This window comes from Cricetulus griseus, chromosome 4 (assembly GCF_003668045.3).
Source record: "Cricetulus griseus strain 17A/GY chromosome 4, alternate assembly CriGri-PICRH-1.0, whole genome shotgun sequence".
Lineage (NCBI taxonomy): Eukaryota > Metazoa > Chordata > Mammalia > Rodentia > Cricetidae > Cricetulus > Cricetulus griseus.
In genome coordinates this window covers 83,964,930-83,988,807 of record NC_048597.1, presented here as the reverse complement: position 1 = coordinate 83,988,807, position 23,878 = coordinate 83,964,930, and the positions used below count along the sequence as shown (strand labels likewise).

The window sequence follows — 23,878 nt, the reverse complement described above, 5'->3', positions numbered from 1 at the left end:
GGCATGGAACCAGGCACCAGGAACTAGAACGTTAACATTTAGGTATTTTCTACATAAACTTTTGTTTTCTTTATAGAGCTCCTCTGATATTTTAACTAATGTACTCATTGGTGCTAGAAGCCAGCTGCCCAGGTGCTCTATGACTGAGTGACACCTGCTGTTTTTTAAATACTTTTAAAAAGATTTTTTTAATTAGATGTACATGTGTGTGTCTATATAGGGTCTGTGCACATGTAAATACAGTTGCCTTTGGAGTCCAGAAGAGGGCACTGGGTCCCCTAGACCTGCAGCTAGAGTGGTTGTGAGCAAACAACCATGTGGATTCTGGGAATCAAACTCAGGTCCTCTGGAAGAGCATCAAATGCTCTTAACCACTGAGCCATCTCTCCTGTACCAGACTTGCTATTTTTTTAAAATCTATTCCTATATGGCAAAGCCCCTTTGCAGAGTTTAAAAGGAGAAGGCAAGAACCATCAGGGCAGGGGTGTTAGTTTGTTTCAGGAAGTGGCAGCTTTGTTTCTTTTCCTACATTTCCGACCATCCCATTGGTGAAAATTTCAACTCCTATTCTGACCATCCTATGGGTGAAAATATCAACTCCTACACCAGGCTCTGAGAGATAACTATACAGTTCTGTTTGGGACCCTGTTTCTAACCCAGCCACCCCTCTTCCTCTGGGGGACATAGAACTAACATGAGTGGTAATTCATGCAGCCAATTCTAGACAACCCATTTTTTTAACAGATGCCACCGAAGGGAGGGAAACCAGCAGACCAAGTCTTCCCAGAGTGCCTGCAAGCACAGGGCCTGATACACATTAGCAGGTTATTCTCTTCTTCTCACCATCTAAAACTATGCATTTGGCTGGTGAGAAGGCCACGGGTGTTCAGATGATAAAGACGAATTCCCTTGTTCACGTCTAATCCCCAGTGGAAATTCCCAGGGTCTGCATCAGTTCATGGCCTCTATTACCTGCTGGTCAAGGGCTGTAGTCCCCTCCCCACTCCACCTTGTGTCAGTTGCCCACCTATAATTGCCAGTTCTCACTCAGAGGGATGGGTTCAATGCAGAAGCTGTCTTTGACATCAAATCACAACCATTCATTTCTACTTGGGATCGAGGGGTTTGGCACACACTCCTATTTGTGTTGCATTTTACATCTTCCAGCCTACAAAGAGGCTCCATAGCATGCCTTTATTCTCAAAGCACAGTGGGGTGTGAGGCTTGGAAAAATAAGTATGAGAGAATGAGTAAATGGGCTGCAGATTGGAGACTTGAACTGGTGCCCTAAGCCCTGCATTCCTTCCACACCCAGGATTTGACTGAAATATACATGAATAGTACTTAACTTCATTTCTATATTTAATTTTTTGTATGGCATTACTTGCACAAAACTAATCAATAGTTGATCCTTGCTATCCACAGAGATTGAGTCTAAGACCCTCAAAAATGCCAGATCCATGCTTGGCCAAGTCTTCCACACAGAACCTGTGTATCTTATTCATGTACTTGAAACTGTCTCTAAATGATGTATGAGCCTGAGGCAGTGTAAACAATAGATTTTTTAGGGCATTACCTCTGGGATGACGATGAGAAGGGAAGTTTGTCCATGTTCAGGACACACACTGTTTTCTCAAGTGTCTTCGATATGCGGCTGGTTGAATCTGTGGTCATAGAATTCATGGACACAGAGGATTGGCTGTATATCCAACTCTTTATAAAGTCTTTTGTAGTTGTTGCGTGTGTGTGTGTGTGTGTGTGTGTGTGTGTGTGTGTGTGTTCCTTCATATGTAGGTATACATGCATGTGTAAATATGTGCCCATGGTGTAGAGGCTCCAGGTTGAAGTCGGATGTCTTCCTTTATCTATTGCTCTCCACCTTACATAGAGGCAGCATTTCCCATTGAATCCAGAGCTCACTGTTCTGTCTAGATGGCCAGCTTGCTTCAGGGTACCATCTTCACCCCTCACACCGAGATTACAGTAGGGTCCACATGATGCCCACATGGCTTTTCCATGGTTCTGGGATCTGAACTCAAATTCTCAAACATTTTACCTGCTGAATCATCTCTCCAGCCCCAGAAAGTCATTTTAACCAAGTAAGTATGATCTCTTCACTGCTGGACTCCTACCTTATGTATTCATCTTTAGCTTGAAACTCAAGCATCTAGTGCAGACTAAAACTAGTCAGAGCTCCACATCTTTGGACAGGTTCCCCCCACTCTCTCTCTTCTTTCAATGTGAGAGGCATCGATGACATTTTCAGAAATCCATGCCTAACAATGTCTGTCAATTCTGAACTAGGTTAGTTTCCTTAGGGATAAGTCAGTTGTTTCTTATGGATGTCACATAAAACACCTGCATTGTTATCACTTAAAAAGAATGTGAATTATGGGGCATTTTACAATCCCTGAAATAACATCCTCAAGAAATATAGGAGGATGGTAAAATTTGGAATGTGCTGGACTTCCTGAAACCCTAAAGGAAACCTCTTTGTTTCAGGCTATTATTGGAGAGGACCCAGGAGCCAAATATGAGCAAGGTTCTGGGGGAGAGGCCCTGAAAGTTCCCGCCACCTGATAAGCCAATTTTCATACTGGCTTTAACATACATCATGATTCAGAATCAGAGAAATATGGACTTCCTTTTGCATTAATTTTGAAAATGTAATCAATGTCCACCTTGGTTTAAGAAACTGTTACAAATGGTAACTGTCTTTTGTTCCATTCTCATAGTTCTGTCCCCAAAGCCACCCTACTGCCAGTTGCTAACATGGGCCTGCAGAGATAAACTAGGCACAGGCTAACAATGCAGACCAACTTCCTTGGCATCTGTTTTTACACAAGTAATAATAAAGTAAGAACAATACCGTAGAACTTGCTTTTGAATGCATATACAATGTGCTTCCCTTTTTTTTGCTTAATCATAATTTAAAGAGTCCTCTGGGTCATTTGGGGTATTCTGCTAGGCTGCAGTGAATATCTTTGAACAATTGTTAATGGTGCATGGTTGTGAGCTATAGTCACAGAATAAATACCTCAGAGAAAAATGCTCAGCTAAAGTAACATGCCTTTTGACTTGTGCTAAATTTTGCCACCATCCCCTTGATAAAAATCATATTAGTTCATTTTTTATGCTTGTCAGAAAAAATATTGGAAGAAGTACTCTGATGTCTCATCTGTGTATTGTCAATTTCCTGCAACATGACTTACAAAGGTGGCTCTTATAGAAGGCCCTTCTGAACACGTGTTCTTGCTCTAGCAATGATTTTATACAGCCTTCCCTCATCTTTTAACTTCTGTCAGGATGCTGTTGAGATTATTTCTGCCTCACTTTGATCTCTGCTGCCAGAATGATTCGGATTTGGGGACAGAGAACCTGTGATGCACACCAGGCCCCCAGGGGACCAAGGCAACCTCACATCACAGGGAGACTGAAACCCTCCCTGGATCCCTGGGAATTGTGTGCTAATTAACTTTGCTTTTGTCCCTCTTTCTTTTGATTCTTTGCATTTTTGGAAAGAGGGGATATATCCCCATCTTTCAATTTCCCACTCTAGCTTCTATGCTTAGAAAATACAAGCGAACTCGTTTTAAAGTCTCCCATAAATCCATGAACAGAAGAAAAAGTAGTATAAGTATATACTCATTTATATAGACCAAGCTGGCCTCAAACCCACAGTGTTGGGATTAAGGATGTGAGCCGATGTGCCAGTCACTCTATTTAAATAATCATAGATATGCATGAAAAATGCATAGACCAGGTTCAAGGGCTTGACAGTATTTTTTACATTCATCTTTCTTTTGCAAGAAAATTTATTGCATAGAAATTCTGGGGGAAGGCATATTGATGGTATGAGGGCTTTCTTATTAAGTATTACCAAAAAATCTTACTGCACCAGTTTGTGAATCTGACCTGCATGTACAAGGCAGCATGGATTCCCATGCTGTCACCAACATTCCTCGATGGCCCTCCTCTTCAGTTCCTGTTCATTTAGCAACAGAGGAAAATAGGTTTTATCATATCAATGATGGTGGTAAAAATATTCTAAGTTTCTTGGGATGACATTTAAGCCACACCATCAGCTTGTGTACAGGAAATGATACATTTCTCAGTCTATAACTGCCCAGCCAACACCTTCAGATAAATCTCATATATATGCTACAGTGTTCGTTTTTCTGGAAAGTTCCAATTTATAGACAGTGTGACTATTAGTATGAGCAACTTCATAAGATTTAGAATCACCAAGGAGATAAACCTCTGGGCACACCTTTGGGCCATCCTCTAGATTAGGTTAGCCCTGGGCGTGCCTGTGAGGGGTCATCTGGATTAGATGAGCCTCTGGGCTCACCCGTGGGGATTATCTAGATTCATTCTGTTAATCCAGATAGAAAGTCTTGCCCACCATGGGCGGCTCCATTCTGTAGGCCAGATTCCAGAATGAAGATAAAGGAAGAGAGTGAGTTGAACACCTGCATTCATCTCTCTGGGCTTGACTGTGGATCCAAAGAAACCCACCACCTCAGGTTCCTGCTGCCAAGACTTCTCTGCCATGGTAGATTCGTATCCATGAACCGGAACCCAAAATAAACCCTTCTTCCTTAAACTCTTCTGCCAGGGTCACAGAAACAGAAAAGTGACTAGGACTTGAGGGATAGTGACCACTGTCTACTAAGTTTACAGACAGTCCCTACTTTATCATCTGACTTCTAAGTTTTCTGCACCCCACCCCTGCAGCAGTTTTAAATTTTGTTTGAGTTTAAAATAAATTCCCATTGTCCTTTTAATGGTTTTCTTTATGGTTTTGGTGTTGGTAGGAGTGAATTTTCTCTACATTAAGATCACATTGTCAAGCTGACACCTATATTTGCCTCCTGCGTTTAACGGTTTCAGTTTTTAAGTTTATACTAATATTTGTCTTGAAGTTTTTGCTGCTGTAGGACATGAGAAAGAGGTTCAGCCTGAGGTTCAATCCTCAAACTTGCAAACAGACTCTTAAGTTGTAACATCTAATTAAGTAACATTTGAATTTCTAAACTACATAAAATAGTTTTCAAGGCAACACATCAAGTATGTATGTAAACAGCTGGGGCTGGAGAGACAGCCCAGTGGTTCATGGAACTGGGACCTTCAGTTCCCAGCACCCACATGGTAGCTCACAGCCACCTGTAACTCCAGGGGAAATGACGCCCTCTTCTGGCCTCTGCAGGCTCTGCATGTGCACATACAGGCAAATATTCATACATAAAAACTATAGATACATTTTAAAAGAATGCATCCAGACACTTTGTCATAGTTAATTTTAAACTGAAAAACAGATAACATTATATCTGTAACTAAAAGTCATTTATTGCTATACAAATCAAAACAACTTTATAAACCAAATATCAGAGGATGTTGTACAGGTGCTCTCTCTCTCTCTCTTTCTCTCTCTCTCTCTCTCTCTCTCTCTCTCTCTCTCTCTCTCTCTCTCTCTCTCACACACACACACACACACACACACACACACACACAGGTTATTTCTCCAAGGACTGTGATAAACAAAACAACACAATATTAAATCCAACACAATTTAAAACAATGCAATCAAAATACAAAGTAAACATGAGACACTGGTAGCTGCTGGTGGTGTAAGACAGCATCCTATTCACACACAAAACAATTTTAATAAGGAAAATACACTTAAATAATGTTAAAAACACAGTGGATACTTAAACTAAGAAGATTGCTGGTTTTTAAATTGTTAATTAAATTTTATGTGTGTGAGAATTTTGCCTGCAGGTCTATTACATGTGTGCAGAGTTTCATAGGCCAGAAGAGGGCATCAGATCCCCTAGATCTAAAGTTACAGATGGAGTGCGAGGCACCATGTGGGTGCTGGGAACTGAACCTGTGTGCTCGGGAAGAACAATGAGTGCCCTTAACCACTGAGCCATCTCTCCAGATACACAGCTGTTTATTCCTATGAACAAACCTCTGCACTGTGCAACTTGAGCAGTGACCCACTGTGCTCTACAATAAAGTCCTTGTCACTAGGTGACAGGGATGCTTTTGGCCCTGTGTAGTGTACAGCACCACCACTACAGCTGCAGTTTGTCAATAGCAGAAATGGAGTCATGGGATATCAAGAGAGCTGAGACTTTCTTTAATGGAAAAATGAAATGTTTGTGTTCGCCATACACAGCTATTCATTTAATTGACAATATGATTTGCATGGATAATGCAATGTCCATATCCTCCAGGTGTGACTTTTAAACAAACGGGAAATATGAGTGTTTTTCCTTACAGTTTCTAAGCAGAAACATGAAAGAAGAAGTCTAGAATCTTCTAAGACTCTCCATCATGGAAAGAAGTCACAGTACCAGAGACCTTGGATCTACAAAGCTGTTCAGGGATCCACCATCCACTCGCTTTTCAAGGAGGATACTGGGTGTCCCAGAGTCCCTGTTGGGAGGGGGACAGGACAGGACAGGACCTGGATGCCAAACCTTAGCTACTACTCTGTCTGCCTTGCTGTCTCTCTTGAGTCTTATCAAGACTATGGCAATACCTTCCTCAATCAGTATTCTACCAGGAGTCCCTTGTGGCGCCATATATATGCTCTGGAGAGGGGCATCAACAAACCCTGGCCTGTGTAAACTCTGGGTACTGATCCCTCTGTTCCTTTGGGTGGGTTGTGCCTTGTCTTAACATCCATTAACTCCTTGGCACCCAGGTACAGCAAATTTCCATGCTCATCACACAAATGTCCCCACCCCCTGCTCTTCAGAGTTTGATCGCTCACTGGGAATGCTGGGAGCAGCTGAACTTAGCTTCCTATAGACATTCGGCCAAGGGAATATAATGTCAGTTTAAGGTGTAGGGCCTCAGCAAGGGAAGCACTTCATCCTGCAGCTCAAGCTATCACGACACAGACAGATTTTTCTGAAATAAATTCCAAGGTGGTATGCATCCGCAGAGTGTCACTTCAGCCCCAGGCCCACCTGTAACTCAGGTGGGGACAGTGGCGAGTTTGCTCAATGGTCCTTCTTCAATTGGCTCCTCTGATTGAAGTTATCTGGATGGTATCTAAGTTATAAAAACTCACACTGTAACCATCTATGATAGTAAGAAGGAGCTTCTGGAAGAACCATGAGGCTAAGGGCACATAATGGATGCTAGCCAGGCTGTGAAGTATGCCCAAGAGATTTGTAAATGACTCTCTAAGGACAGCATAAGGTCCCTGGAGCAGTAAGCAGACTCCAGCAGCCAAGCACTTCCAGGGCCAGTGCTAGACACATACTAACAAGCACCTGCATGCACTGATGGCTGCCCCTGACCACCTGCCTAATTGGCCCTTTCCCCCATGGAATCCATTGCGATGGGGTCTATCCAGGCTCATTTGCCTTCATTAGCAAGCTTTCCTAGTGGCAACAGAGTCTTTTGCATCATCGTCACCACCATTAGAAACACGCCTCCTGATTGACAGCACCCAGAATGTGTTACCAGTTTTCATTTTCTAATCGAAGGGGTCAGAAGCAAAGGGTGTTGGCATCTCATGACTGCAGCTGTCTGGCCTGTCAACTCCCTGCCACACACAGGTTCTAAAACATAGTGCCAGGAAGAGGATCTGAGTATCGGCTTTCTGTCACAGTGGCTGTGTGGCAGCTGCTTTCCCAATGGGGATCCATTCCAGGACACATCAATGTCTGCACAATGGCACAGGGCTTGTGTAGAATGCCCACAAATCCTTCAGATCCACACATCACCTCCAGATCTACAGCACCCAATGCCATATAACAGCATTGAGAAAACTGTTTAAAGGTGATGTTTAAGACATGATGACACGAGGGCTGGTGCCTACTCCTTGCTATGCTATGCTGTGTTCAGGGAGGCCTGCTCTTTTCTGAAGGGAAACAGGGGAAGAGCAGATCAAGGGGAGAAGGGAACTCAGGCAGGAACTGGGAGGAGTGGGGGGGATAGAAACTGTGGTTGGGACGTAATAAAAAAATAGGGACATGAATAAAAAAAGAGAGACATGGTAAGAAAAACAGTACATGTTTGATGCAAACACATTTTTCCCCAAGTATTTTTGGTGTAGGATTGGTTGGATCTTCAGATACAATACTTGTATGTAGAGAGAGACAGATGGCCATGTTTAGACAAGGGTAAAGGGGGATAGGGGATCAAAGACCTCACCTCGGCTAACCTGTGGTTAAGTGTGTATGAATATACATCTACACGAGCTACCCTGTTCAGTAGCTGACACTAGGCGCCAAAGACAGCAAGTAGAGGAAGTTCTGGCACTTGCCCATGACTATCACCGTTAATGAGAAGACTCAGGCCATATTCCCCGCAAGACTCTGAGATGTAGGGGATCCCTGCATTATCATGTACCTGAAGCAAGAGGAACAAGAGTCCTAGGTCAGACCAAGACAGGGAATAATCACCCAAAGTGTCCACAGGAGCCAGCAACAGAGACACACAAATACTGTGGCTACAGCATCTACCTTGCTGCTAGACGTAGCCACACATTGTAACCTTGCATTGTGCACTGAGAAATACTCGATACTTGAGGAAAGGATGGCATCACCCTTTGAACAGAGCATCCACAGACAGAGAAGAAAAGCACTCTGGCCTGAGAAAGCAACAGGCCCGGAAAGGAAACATTCTCCTGTCAAGAGGATTGATTGTTCAGGAGTGTTTGGAAGCAGTCGCCCTACTTAGTAATCCCATGTCACTCAATTTAGAAGAATCTGAATTAGTGCATAAACAGAACAGAGATTAAAGGGTCCCCACCTAAAAAGCAATGTTCCAGAATCTTAGCTATTCCGTGGGGGCTCTGGGTTCTCATTAAATCTCTGGGGGAAGAACCAGGCATTGATCTCAAAACTACCACACACCCAAGCTTCCTTTATATATGGAGGGTAAAAGGATGTGTAGTAATATATCTAATTCCTTTTTATTGGTTTGCTTGTTTCCCTGTGTGTTCCTGTTGCCTTTACAGGTGTTGAATGGCCTAACAGGTGGGTATCCACAGTGAACCCCACATAGCACTCACACAGCAGAGATGGCAGGGCCACAGAGGCAGAGTTATGGAAAATCATCTCACAGTTATGCCTCAGTGTTTTTTCTCCAAGGTAAACTAGTGTTCCTCACTGATATCATCCATCAACACAGAAAGGCCTGGTAATTACCTCAGAATGCCTGTTTGATCTGGTTGAGATGTTCTGTTATGTCTCCAAGACCAGGACGAGAATAAACACATGCATGCTTACCCTAGTTTGCTTTCTGTGGCTATGATAAACCATGACTAAAAGCAACTGGAAAAAAAGAGGGTTTATCCAGCTTACATGTTCTGATCATAGTCAACCACTGAAGCAATCAGGACAAGAACTCAAACAGGAACAGAGGCAGGAACAAGACAGGCTTTCCCTATGCGGCTTTGGAGGCTGTCCTGGAACTAGCTCTTGTAGACTAGCCTGGTCTCAAATTCATAGATATCTGCCTGCCTCTGCCTCCCAAATGCTGGGACTAAAGGCGTGCACCATCATCGCCTGGTGGTGCTTTTTTATACAACCCAGGACTCTCTGTGCAAGGGTGATACCACCCATAGTAGACTGGGCCCTCCTACATCAATCACTAATCAAGAAATGCCTCTTGGACTTGCCTGCAGGCCAATCTTATGAAGGTATTTTCTCCACTGAGATTTCCTCTTCCCAGAGGACTCCACCCTTTATTAAACGTCTTCATGTTTTAGAATCATTGAGAGGAGATGTTGAGTTGTATGAAGGTCCAACATCTCACTTCACCAATGAAGGATCTGAGAATCAAGTTGGAGAAATGGGTAAAGAGCTTGCTGCATGAGTTCAAGGGCCTGAGTTGAGATCTCAGACCCCAAAAAGTGGTGAAGCTTTGCTCATGGTTTCAGGGGTCCAAATCTATACATGTGGGAACATGCAATAAAGGTGAGCTACTTACTTCAGGATGACCAGGAAACAGGAAGCAAAGGCTAGGGTCATAATATTTTTTCTAAGGGCACACACCCAGTGACCTAACTTCCTCCCATTGGGTACCACTTCCTAAAAACACCAGGGACTGGTGACAAAGCTTAAAACACATGGTTTCTAATGAGCACTCAATCAACCCATAGTAACATCTAAGTCCACTAAAGTTGAATGACTCCAAATTATCATCCCTATTGTGACAGTGACGTCATGCATGTGAGTGCGGCATATTTAACTGCTGGTTCCGATGACTCAACTGTGACCCAAGGTATCTTTTCTTCATGAAGTATCTTGAATGATAAAATATGACATTTATAAAGCTGAAAATGCTTTTGAGAGACTATGTGATTTCTGCTAGATTTCCCCCAGACTGTCTGAGTCAGGAGGATAATTGTTACTTCCAAGGCACAGAAACCAGTTTCCCATATAAACAGCACTAAGTCACATGCAGAAAACTCATGTTCTTCTGTGTAAATGTGTAGGGAGAAAGAGGAAGAACTAGAATGTGTGGGAACCACTGAGAAAAGTATCAACAAGACTCAAGGGAGATGGCTCTATGTCTTTTCCTTAGGAAGAATACTTCAGATTATATAATTACAGATTCCAAGGAGGCAGATACTCAAATCTGTCAGTGACATTTGCTTGACTTCTGCAATTTTACAGAAAATTAGAAGTGCATTGTGGATTTTATTCTCAGTCTTCTTTTCTTTTCCCACCCAAGTTGAATTGAGATACTCGAGTCAATAGCAGAACACTGGAAATTAGACCCCAGCAAATGGGAAGCTGTATGAAGCCTTTCATACACTGTAAAATCAAACACCCACCCTGTCCCCAGCAGACCCTGAAAAGCCACAGAAAGAAAGTCAGCTCCAACTCACAGTTCTATTTTGAGCAGAGGGTTTAAATGTCACCAGCTTAGACTAAGGTCACCTTTCAAAAATGTTTCTTTAAGAGAAACTAATTAAATATATCTCCTTACACACTATAAAATGTTAAAGACCTGCCAGGCAGAGTGGTGGCACACACCTTTGATCACAGCACTTGGGAGGCAGAGGCAGGCAGATCTCTATGAGTTTGAGACCAGCCTGGTCTACAGAGTGAGTTCCAGGACAGCCGGGTGGTTATGCAGAGAAACCCTGTCTTAACCCCCTACTCCAAAGTTAAAGACTTGGCACAGGCCTCTCTAGCTTCCCTTGTCTTTGTCTCTTTAGATATCAAACTGATATATAAACTTCAGCCCCAAAGTAAGAAAATCCCATGAAAATCAACTTCAAGCCTCAAAAATGATGTCTTAATTTATATTTTTTTTCTTTTATATATGTGAGTTTTTACCTGTATGTATATACGTGTAACACATGCATGCATGCCTGGTGACAGTAGAGGCAGGCAATTGCATTAGATCCCCTGGGACTGGAGTTACAGAGAGTTGAGAGTCACCTTGTGGGTGCTGGGAACCAAGCTAGGTCCTCTGGAAGGGCAACCAGTGCTTTAACCGCTGAGCCATCTCTCCAGCTCAAGTTTTAGTTTAACACCCAAAGTGTTAATTGATCACTATATGTAGGAGGTGATTATGAAATGTTTGAAATGGAATGAGAGTCACCTCTCTGTCTTCAGTGTTTTCTTAACCATAACAAGGAACTATGAAGACAGCTTCCCTTGCTTGTTCCTTATTTTGGACACTGTTAATCCAACATGGCCATTTTCTCATCTGGGCTTTGGAATCCTCAACATTGAACTTTATTGCACATGGCCCACAGATGGAAACGGCCTAAGAAAAATTAATTATTTTTGTGAAAAGCCTTGTTCTAAACACTCTGTATCTATTACTTCCAATTAGTAATCCTATTAGCCCTATTGATGGTTTTAAACCTTGCTCAAGTATTATTAACATTGTTTCACTATGAAGACACAGAAGCACAATAATTTACCCCAAGTCATGGGTCTGATAAATGCAGAGGTGATAGGCAAATCCTACTGTCTGTAGAGTACACGTCCCCCACCTCTATGATGCAGCATCTCTTAAAACAAACAGAACAAACTTCTATTGACTCAGGGCAGCCAGGCTCTGGAGCTCTCATTCACAGTATAGTGTGACAGCCAACCGTTCTGAGTCATATACTTCCATGTGCTAAGAGATCAGGTCTACAACAGTCCCAACAGATGCACGCAGCAACTACACAAAGTGACTAAGGTTAATTAGCTTGATTCAGTAATCACTTCATAATAGAGGGATATACTGAAATTTCATGCTGTGCATTTCAGCTGGTTAGTTTTTGTCAACTCCACACAAGCTCGAGTCATTTGGGAAGAGGGACTCTTAATCGAGAAATTGCCTCCATCAGATTAGCCTGTAGGCATGTTTGTGGGGCACTTTCTGGAGGGCCCAGCCCACTGGGTACTGCCAACCCTGAGCATGTACGTGGTCCTGGGCTGTATAAGAAAGCAGGCCGTGCAAGCCACAGAGAGCAAGCCTGAGCTGCATTCCTCCTCTCTGCTTCAGTTCCTGCCCGCAGGTTCCTGCTTTGAGTTCTTGCACTGGTTTCCCTCCAAGATCAGCTGTGACATGTAATAATGAACCACCTCCTCGCCAGGTTGCTTTTGTTTGTGGCATTTCATCATGGTAACAAGCAAACTAGAAAAGAAGTTGAAACTGTGCCATTATAACGCAACAAAACCAGAAGAAAAGGTCAAAGGTGGCTAAGATCTTTCTTGGAAACATCAAGTGTAATGTATGAAATAAAGCAAAACAGACTCAATGGTGTCTTTGTAGACTTTTTGTCTCACAGTACTCTGGATATTTTTCTTTGTTTTATTTGTCTTTTGCTTGTTGTTATGATTTCCAATTTTGTGGGGGCTTGGGGGTTTGTGTGTATGTGTCTATATGTGTTTATTGTGCTTTTTCTTTCTTATTATTCTGGTTTATTTATTTTTCCATTTGCTTGTTTTCTGAAGAGAGAAAGAGGAGTTCAGCGAACTCCATGGGGAGGATTTAGAAAGAGTTGGGGTAGAGAAAACCGTAATTAGAATATATTGTATGAAAAAAGTTTTTTTTTTCCATTAAAAAAAGAAAGTAGTAGATTATTGGTTATGTGGAGCTGAAGGCGGGATGGAAACAGGGAGAGCATTAATGGATACTAGGTTTCTTTGGGTGAGGATAATGGAAATGCTGCAAATTTTATTGTAGTGATGTTTGCACAACCCTATAAACACACCCAAAAAACCCACTGAATTGTATACTTTAAAGGAGTGAATTACATGGTGTGTGAATTACAGCTCAATAAAGCTGTTATTTTAAGAAGGAAAAAGAAAAAAGAAATAAAAGCAAGCCATGGAGATGGTGGGATTTTAATCTCTTTGTGGAAATTCTAAAACACACATCACTGGAAAGTAAACCACACAATAAACCTCACAGACCATTCTCTGGTTTTAATGACTTTCAAAAATTTGCAATCATGTTTTTAATCTATCCTCCTCCACCTCCAGACTTTTTTTTTTGCTTTTGTCCATGAGTATTTTACACTAAAACAGAAGGCTGTCATTACTGAAAATATCTGATATAGAAGAATAGCCACAGAAATAGATCAGTAGCATGACACTAGCCTGGAACACAGTAGCATGGACTAGCCTGGAACACAGTAGCATGGACTAGCTGGACAAGTCACCCAGGTCTGCCCTCACAGCAGCTGAAGGGGAGCCCTATGCCCAGCCTTCCTGTGCCTCCTTCACCCTGTTTCAGAGGCTATGCAGCCTTCAATCACAGCACAGGCTCACCCTCATCCTCTATCTTCAGTCCCCAAGAGGGAGAAGACTCCTAAGGTACATATCAGTTACCTAATGCAAGTGCATGGGGGAGGGGGGGGCTGACACTTAGAAGAGGCGAAAGGATAAAAAGCTAATCTTTGCAAAATGGGACAGCCAAAAAAAAAAAAACAAAAACAAAAACAAAAACAAAAACAAAACACATGGCTGTTCTTATAATAAAACTATAAACAAAAGCTCCAGTTTATAGTTCATATTAACAACTGTAAACAAGCCATTTTCTTAACAAAAAACCACAAGCTCATACTCGACTCCCATCTTGGGGTGGAGTTGATCAGTGCCCAGAGCTGAAGAATGAAAACAGACATCAATAAGGTTTAATCTCAGATGAGAAATAGCTTCTGGGGAACCTGACCTCTCAGGTCACTGGCAGCTCCTTTTTCCATGAATAAAAAATGACTCCCTCTTTGTCAGTGGAACATGAGACGGGCTGATGATGGTTTCTGTAGGAGTTATTAATAACACTTCTCGTCAACTCTGATCTTATTTAAAATGCTTGTCAGACACAGATAATCAAATGAGCTACGTATGTAAATGCATTTTATAGTATTCATGAGCGTAATGCTGAGTTAACATTGCAAAAATCTTTCATATTAGCCCTCATTTTCATTGATTAACCTTCCAAAGAGACTGGTGATTTTCTACTTCAAACTACCCCCCCCCCAGAACCCAGATCCTAGTCAATAATTAAAGGGATATGTGCTCATCTTCAGAAATAAAAACTCAGTCACTTCATGAGTTTTATCTCATCTTTCCAAATCAAGCTGTCTATGATTGGAAACCCAAACACTCTCTCATGAATGACCTCAGCAATAGTCACAGGAAGGTTCTTTTAAGAGTTATTCATTTTAGTGTGTGTGTACATGTGTATGTGTGTGCCTGCATGTATGTGTGTATGTGTGTGCCTGCATGTATGTGTGTATGTGTGTGCCTGCATGTATGTGTGTATGTGTGTGCATGTATGTGTGTATGCATGTGTGTGTATTATGCATGTGTGTATCTGTGTGTATGTGTGTGTGCATGTATGTATGTATGCATGTGTGTATGTATGTATGTATGTATGTATGTATGTATGTATGTATGCATGTGTGTATGTATGTATGTACCACATGCATGTAGTGCTCACAGAGACTAGAAGAAGACATCAGATAGCCTTGATCCAGGTAGTTATAAGCTGCCCAGTATGGGTTCTGGGAACTAAGCCTGGGCCCACTGCAAAGGTATTAACTTCCCATGATTGAGAAAAAGGATAGTATCAAATAGGTTATTTTTCTTTGGTGGATGATGGAAACGTGATGATAGATTAAAGTAGTAGATCCAAGTTCTTAATGAACCAAACGAAGACAGAACACAAAATCCTCAGGCATCGTCTGCCCTCTATCAGCCCCCAGAAGGGCACAGTATCCTCCACCCACCCTCAGCCTCTTTGCCCCACTCACGGGTGGCCGGCCGGCTCTGCTCCGGCTGCACAGTGTCCATGGACTGGGTGCTGGGCACTGCAGAGACACTGGAGCTCCTCACGAAGCCGAAGGCCGCCAGCTTAGCTGCTGGGAGACGTGAGTAACCAGGAGGACGGAGCCCAGATTTTGGTAGACTGGATTTTGCAGCATTTGAATTGGAGGTTTTCTTGAGATCTGTTAAAATGAATCAAGAAAAATTCTCAGTGAACAGCAAAATGGAGACTATCACAGTGTGTGTCATCTGTCATGAGTAGACCAATCTTGAAGGCTCCAATCCTTCACACTAGCAAACCAACCTTTAATAGAAAGATCCCTTGCCAGGGCAGGTGTTTCAGAGACTCAGAAGGGACAGCCACAGCAGCTGCTACCCAGGGAACATTCACAGTCTCTCTAGTAGAGGCCAGGAGGACAGAAAACTGGCCCCACTCTAAGCCCCAATAGAGACTAAAGGGCTCAGGATGCTGAACTGGAAAGAGAGTAGCAACTGTTGCAAGTTACCTTAAATCTGTGCAACAAGATACATCTTAAAATGTAACACACAATGAGCACTAACCACAGGTGATTAGCCACATAGACATGCATTCCACGAGTTGTCCATACCACTAACTCTCTAGCTTTGGGATAGGGTTAGCCCAACTGTAATCCCCAAAGACTGACTGGGCAAACCCCAAGCCCTCATCCTACCCTGAGAACAACAGTATCTCCTTGTAAAGAATGATGCCATAACTCATGTCCAACATCTACTGTATAGTCTGTAAGTGCTTAAAGCGGTATTGAGATTTATCTTACTTTCCCATTATTGGTTTTTATGCTAGTCCAAACTTCAAATTAGTTCCTAGGTATGTACCCAGCCAGGGAATGTAAGGATGGTAGTGTCATACTATGAAGAAAGATCTCTGAACCTGCATGACACTATCAGGAGTGGATACTTTAAGGAACAGAAAAATGTGGGCGCTGTGTAAAAGACGTCTGGCATTATGCTGGCAGGAGGAGACAGAAGAGAAACCCTTCTGGGCACTTGGTACTTAGCAGCCACAGACACCAGTTCCAAAGGGCCCAGTGCACTGCACAAGGTGTGACTGTCTGTGAAGTATACACACTTTTAGAGACCTCAGAGCAAGTGTCATGGGGCTACAGCCTGAAAACTGGCAAACAGAAGGCTATGCTACAGAGAAGAAACTTCGAAACACAATTGTATAGTATACAGTGTGGTGGGAACCTGGTTCAAACCAGAGAGTTGTCATTCAGCCTTTCCTTCCAGCCATAACATGGTCACCACATTGCTATCGTGAGGTGGAGATTACCTTGGCTTGGTAGCCACGAAGGAAGGAGAGTCGTGATGTTTTCACTTGGAATTCTAGCCATCATGCTTACCCCAACCCAGAGCTGCAAGTGATCTCAGAAAATGTTCAAGTGTCCAGAAAGAAGAAGGCTATCCCGAAGAGGGCCTTCCTGGTGCCTCATCCATTCATGCTGGGCTGGGGTGGGCTTTGTAGTGAAGTACATCATACTCCTGTGAGTAATTCCTCTCTTGCCCTCTGTCCATGAGCCCAATAAACTCATTGGTTCACCAAGCTGAGTTTTGGGGATAATCTTTGCTTTGGTACCCTATCAGGGGCAAATAGACATTCATTCACATCTCTTTGTGGGTTTTTCATTTGTTTGTTTGTTTGTTGTTTTTGGGGGGGTTGAAGAGGGCAGTTGTTCTCTTCATTTTAGAAATCTGGTGGCTATACTTATGAAAAATGCCACAGAGTGATTCAAAATGAGAAAACTTACAGAAAAAAAATGTTTCCCTTTCCCCACCCCATAGTCATCACTCTCTGAGATAAGGCTATGCCACTTTGCCATGGCCTTTAAAAAGTACCAGTCTTTGAAATCCTCTTGCCATCTCCCTGCTGTGTGGAAGAGTCCCAGGTTCTGGCTTAGTCAGACATCTTTTCCTTCATGTGTAAAAAGATGATGCTGAAGATGAAGAACCTGGCCACCATGGAGAAGGCACTGGCGTAGGAGGGATAGGCTGAGTGGATGAAGCACTCATACTGTGCTGGGCAGCTTCACTGACAGCTGGGTGGAGGTGTAGAGGTGTGTGTGACCTAGCCGGTTGTAATCCACTTTAAACTGGAATACACCATACACACCAACGAGCTTGAATTGGACACTGTACTTTACACCATTCCTCTTCAAGAAGGTTCTCACAGAGGGGTCAATGTGCAGGAAATCCAGCTGAATGTTGTCACCATCAAAGGGGACCCATGTGCCATCGGAGGGCTGCTCAATCGCAATGTGGTACTCCACTAGGTCGGTGATAGTGTAGGCATTGGGTGGGGCCATCTCGTCCACCTGATGATAGCACACAGGCCCCACACAGAGGACACCTTCCTCCTTGAACACGAAGCAGTAAAGAGCCTTAGCTAGCTCATAGTTATCTGACTGAGAATACCTCTGGGTGCTGGGTGTGGCCTTCTGCACTGCTGGATTGAAGGCATCGATGAAGAAATCCAGGGAGCCGCTGAAGATGACCTGGGCATTGTACTTGGCTCAGAGTCCTGAGATTGGGAGAGTGCTCTTCCCAATGTATGGTGGTACTGGCTTGTTTGGGAAGGTGGAAGAGGTTGAAGAGCCTGTTAGGACATCCAAAACCAAGGGACTGCCACCATTCCAACTCTTTGGAAGAGAATGGGTCCCATCAATGGTTGGGGCCTTCAGTAGGTTCTCAGTGTCAGCCACGTTGAGTGTATGCTGGTTAAAGTCTCAGACATTGTAATTGTGATGGTCAATGACAGCTGTTTTCTCTCCATCAAATTAAATCCCATGCTCACTGTCCAGGTCCTAAAGAGTGTCACTGATGTCAGAGCTGGCAACCTCCCAAACACTGCTGCCACCGTCAATGAAGGCACCAATGGTTTCCTGTTGGCTCCAAAGTCTTTCACTGAGGGGGAGAAAATGATGAGGTTGTCACAGAGGAACTCCCTGTACTTAGTGAGGAACAAGCTAAGTGAATTCAAAGCCCTGGTCGTTCAGGTTGTAGAAGAACACTGAGTGCCTTTTCTGCACATTGAGGTTGTCCAGCAGCACAGGGTGTGGGGGTCGCTGGTGAGCGCAGCCAGAAGCAGCCCACAGAGGGACCAGGCACCAGTGGTGAGGCAGGGATCCATCTTCATCTTCCAGGTAGAGAAGGCAGCACCAGAGAGGCCTTGACACCTCACTCACATCTCTTTAGGAGCAGTTCTGACAGCAAAAACTATAGGAGAATATGCAGACACCATCTCCAAGAAGTGAACCAAATATTGGGAATGGCTGCACAGGTGAAGGACCAGAATTCACAATCCTGAAGGACTGCCCAGAGGTGTGACCCACATCAGTGATCTTAGTATGAGACCTGAGACCCTGAAACTGCTAGAGGAAGACATAGGGAGAGTGACTGATGATACAGAGTCACAGACCTCCATAGGATTCTGGGTGCTTGGAAAATAATGCCAACAAATCAGCAAACATGATTCCCTGACATTGAAAAGCTTCTTCACAGCAAACAGTTAATCAAGTGAAGGGAAAGCCTACAGGATGGGAGAAAAATCTTTGCTACCTGCACATCAGAAAAGAAGATTAATTTCTAGAACACAGAACATACAAAGAACTCAAAACATCGGACATGAAAACAACCAATCCATAAATACTAACGAAATGAACAGTTTTCAAAAGATGAGATGAAATGTCTTCATTGATCCCCACCCCTCAGGGTTCAGGAGCTATGTAAAAGAGGAAGAGGAAGATGGCAAGAGGTAAGGAGATGGGGACACCAAGGACAGTGTCTTCCAGACACAACAGAGGACTGACACATAAATGAACTCACAGAGGCTGTGGCAGCATGCACAGGGCCTACATAGGTCTAAGTCAGATGTGGCCCCAGGGCTGGGAGGTGAAGTGGATACAAGCTTCCACCTAAAGCAAGAACCTATTTCCAATTGACAACTTACAAACGAAAAGTTAGTTTTCTCCATACTTAAGGGTAGGCTACATGCCTAGCAATAGATGGCCAAGATAAAATGGCATTTTTTTGTAGACTTTTTGTCTCAAGTATTTTTGTGTGGGTATTTTTTTGTCTTGCTGGTCTTTTGCTTGTATATTATGGTTTCTGGTGTGTGTGTGTGTGTGTGTGTGTGTGTGTGTGTGTGTGTGTGTGTGTGTGTGTGTTGTGCTTTTTTAAAATTCAGGTTCGCTTGCAGGTTTTCATTTAACTGTTCTTTTTCTAAAGATAAAGAAGGGAGAAGGGGTGTGGATTTGTGGGTAGTGAAGTGGAGAGGATCTGGGAGGAGTTGGGGGAGGGAGAATCGTGATCAGACTACACTGTGTGGAAAAATCATTTTCAATAAAACACACACACACCAAGTCTTCGGTGAAAAAGAAATGTGAAATTTTTTTCTTCTCATAAATTCAGGGTTACTGCAACTATTTGCCATGGATGCACAGAAGGGAGCTCTGGCCTCTAAAAAGCCTTTGAAAGCATGGGTACTCTAGAAGAGCTTTGATGATTAACCCGCTTCAAAGCTTTTCCTTCAGAGAGTGCTTGAGCCTCTGCAGTGGGAAGTGGAGCTGCGTGTGTCCACAGTTTATCAAACCAATATATTAAAGGTGGATTGGAAAGCAAAGTGAGCAATGACAGTAACAAGTGACCTTTCATTTGGCTCAGCCACTCCTGGTTTTAGCCAAGGCTTCAGGTCAATACATCAATGTTCACTGTTGCGTCATTCACAATTGCTGCTATGGAACTGTGGTGATGTATTATTTATGATTTATTAAAGCTTGCCTGAAACTTTCAGAAAGCAAAGTCAGCCACAAGTCATAGAGCCAGGCAATGGTAATACACATCTTTAATCCCAGGACTCAGGAGACAGGCAGATGGATTTCTCTGAGTTCAAGGCCATCTTAGCCTACACAAGAGTGAAGAGTAGCAGAGTTCATGTCTTTGATCCCAGCACTTGGGATCACATACCTTTGATCCCAGCACTAGGGAGGTGGAGACAGGAATGACATGGCTGGGCAGAGAAAGGTATATAAGGCGGGAGGAGACAGGAACTCAGAGCATTTGCCTCTGAGAATTCATGGAGACAGAATCACTCATTTTAATCTGAGGTAGAGGTAAGATCTACTGGCGTGGCTACTTTGCTTTTCTGATCTTCAGCTTGAACCCCAATATCAGTCTTTGTGTTTTTATTATTTGTGTTACATAGAACCACCCTAGGTACCCAACAACAGAGGAATGATTAAAGAAAATGTATATGCACACAATGGAATATTGTCAACCATAAAGAACAATAAAAGTGTATTGTTTTTAGGAAAATGATGCAACTGGAGATAACCATATTAAATGAAGTAAGCCAGCCTGAGAAAAATCATATGTTGCATGCTTTCTCTCACTTCATGCAGATGTCCTAATTAGTTTTGCTATCAACCTGACAGACCTGGGAAGAGGGAAAATCAACTGAAGAATTGCTTCCATCAGATGAAAATTACCTCTCAATCAAGCTACTATACTACACCAGACGTCTAGGAATACATGGTGGACACAGTCAGAGTACATTATCTGCGTTTTGAAAATGTCATAATGAAACCCAATATCATGTATAATTGTTGCATGCTATAAAAATAAGCTTTAAAATAAAATATTGAATTAATAGAACAATTTTATTTCTAGTTAAGCAACAGACTTAAGATAGAATCATGACTAGTACTCAATATGCATCAGTATTGTTACAATATTGGCAGGGGGTCTTATTATATAAGTTCTGACTTATATGCAGGCCAAACACTCATGCACGAACCTGGAAAAGCTGTTGCTGCTATTGATGCATAACATACTGCCATTATTGATATATATATATATATATATATATATATATATATATATATAATTTGAATTTTTGGAAACTTTAGCTGTGCTGTCAACTTTGGAAAAAAGTATCCCAGTTTACCGTGTTGAGTTGGCATTGTACAAAAATTAACAGCCATATTGGTCTAGAAATGTTGAACTTAATTTTTTTCCATTTGTACAGGGGTAACGCACTGTATTAAATATGTAAGGTCTTAAAAAAAAAAGGAAGGGATTTTGAGAGCCCATCCCTTGTGAAGGGATGCTGTCTTGACCTGGACACATGGGGAAGGGCCTAGGCCTGGCCCAGGATGATGTGGTAGACTTTGGGGAGCCCCTTTTGAGGGCCTTACCCTGCCTGAGGAGTGGAGGGGGGATGGCTAGGGCAGGTGGGATGTTGGGGGGGAGGGGAGGGAAAGGGAGAAGAGATTGACATCTGAAGCAAGCTTGTTCCTAATTTGAACTAATAAAATAAAATAAAATAAAAAAACACTAATGAACACAAAATAAACATAAGTGAAATTTTTTGCTTCATTTTTGAGATTATAATATCATTTATCCCTTCTTTTTCACCCTTCCAAGCCCTCCCATTTACATTCCTTGGTTTCTTTCAAATTCATGGCCTCTTTTTTTTCATTATTGATACAAAATGCATATGTGTGTACATGTTTTTCTAAACATAACCTGCTCATTCTGCATCATGTTGTTTGCATGTATGTTTACAGGGCTGACTATTGGGTATTGGATAACCAATTGATTTGCTCCTCCCTGGGGAGGACCATCTCTCCTGCTCTCACCATTCCGTAGCTGCCTGCAGTTCTTAGTGTAGGTTGAGGCTTCCAGCTTTCCCTCATCCATGGCAGCACATCTGTTGTTGTTGTCCCTGTTCAGCTCAAGTTTGGGCTGTCGTGTTGGTGAGACATTATGGGTGCAGCTCCTGACATCACTAAGAGACACAATCTCACAGCAAACTCTCAGATGCTCTGGCTCTTACAGTCTTTCCGCCCCCTCTTTGGAAATGTTTCCTGAGCCTCAGGTCCACTTGGGACTGGACTCCACAACTCTGCATTTTGAATGGGTGTGGTTTTCTGTAATGGTCTCTGTATGTCACAACAAGAAATGTGCTTGATAAGGGGTGATGACCACACTTATATCTGAAGATTTGAATGTAGGAGCCTCTGATGGAGGAAGACCATTTGAAATTTGTCTGTCTGAGTCTGGATTACCTCATTCGGTATCAGTAAAATCTTTAAAGGGTCTACGCTGGCTAGAGAATCCGATCTGTCATTGTATGTCCTCTACAAAGGCACTTCAACTAGAGAGGTGGAATAAATGTTTTGTATTACACATCAAAGTCCCTTCCAAGTGAATACGAACATAATGGGGAAGCTAATTAAAATAAATTCAAAGCTAATAAACATTTTTAAAACCCTGGGATCAAATGTTCTCGCCTCATGCAAGGGAGTCAAGCTGAACTCATTTATTTTAATCAAAGCTCAATTTTCTGACAAGTTTTTTTGCCAGAAAGCAAAAGGAAAAAAATCCTGCTTGAACAACAAAAGAGATTTCACTGTCTGCAGAAAGCTGCAAGACGTGCTGTTATTTCAAAGTAATATTATTTTCCCTTTGAAAAATAAATTCTTTGAAGAAAGCAAATCTTCCTATTTAAATGAAGTGAATTCCATTTGTTTTGGGCTTTTTTCCTTTTTGTATAGAGTCTCCTTTGAATTAGGACACCGTGATACTAAACAAAATCTCCACCAACTAGAATAAGATCACTTATTTGTGATTCAACGCTAACCGATAAAGCCCCATCAATCATTGTCCAGCTGTCGTGTATCCCAAAGAGTGAAATTACAATGTTTATTAGTAAGGTAAATTGAGGCTTTGGAGCAGTTAATAGGGTGCTTGCTTGGCATGCATGCCATCCTGGGTTTGAGTCCCCGGCCCCATAAACCAGACAGAGAAGTACACACCTGAAATACCATCACTCAGAGGTAGATCAAGGTCATCCTGGGCTACACAGAGAGAACCTGCCTAAAAATCAAAAGCAGAAACCCAGAAATAGAAGAAAGACTGCTAGAAAGGATTAAGGTGACTTGTGGCAGTGAGGATAGAAAAGGGGGTGAGAAAATATAGTAAGGGGTGAATATAATCAAAGCATGATATCTACATATATGGAAATGTCATTATGAGGTCCCTAACGTTTGTAATAAATATGCATTAACAATTAAAATAAAAGTAGAAATGCTGAATGCAAGAAGGCCCGTGAGCCAGGCCAGGCAGATGGCTCAATGATAAAAGCGGTAGCTCTGAGAGCCTAATGCCTTCTGCTCCATCACTGGAACCCAAATAACAAGCTGGACATGGAGGCATCCATAACTCCAGCACTCCTGTGTCAAGACAGCAGTTTGAAACAGGAGAATGGCCAGGAGTGTTGCTGAATGGCAGTACAGCAGAAAGAAGGGAGAGCCTGCCTCAGTGGATGAGAGCAGAGAACCTCTGACTTTCCCACACAGGTGTTTGTATAAGATGGGAACAAAATCAATGTTATATCTAACTTGTCAAAAACTGTAACTAAAACACACAAGTAGACACTTAAGTAGATTTTGATTTTGTTGTTGTTGTTGTTGTTTTTGAGAAGGGTTTTCCCTGTGTAGCCATAGCTGGCCTGGAACTCACTATGTAGACTAGGCTGGTCTTGAACTCACAGCTCTGCCTGTCACACGCATACCTACAAGTAG

The 23,878-nt window shown here is 42.6% G+C and overlaps 1 protein-coding gene and 1 pseudogene across 1 annotated transcript in view; both read right to left on the bottom strand.

Annotated features, from left to right (window-relative positions):
* Mtus2 (microtubule associated scaffold protein 2) overlaps nucleotides 1–23,878 on the bottom strand; it is a 371,456-nt gene that overhangs the window by 184,603 nt on the left and 162,975 nt on the right. Inside the window, exon 6 of the mRNA XM_027413702.2 lies at nucleotides 15,245–15,439. Within this exon, the coding sequence (XP_027269503.1) occupies nucleotides 15,245–15,439 (195 nt within the window). The remainder of the gene's footprint in view (nucleotides 1–15,244; nucleotides 15,440–23,878) is intronic.
* On the bottom strand, nucleotides 17,191–18,429 carry LOC103162681 (annotated as a pseudogene).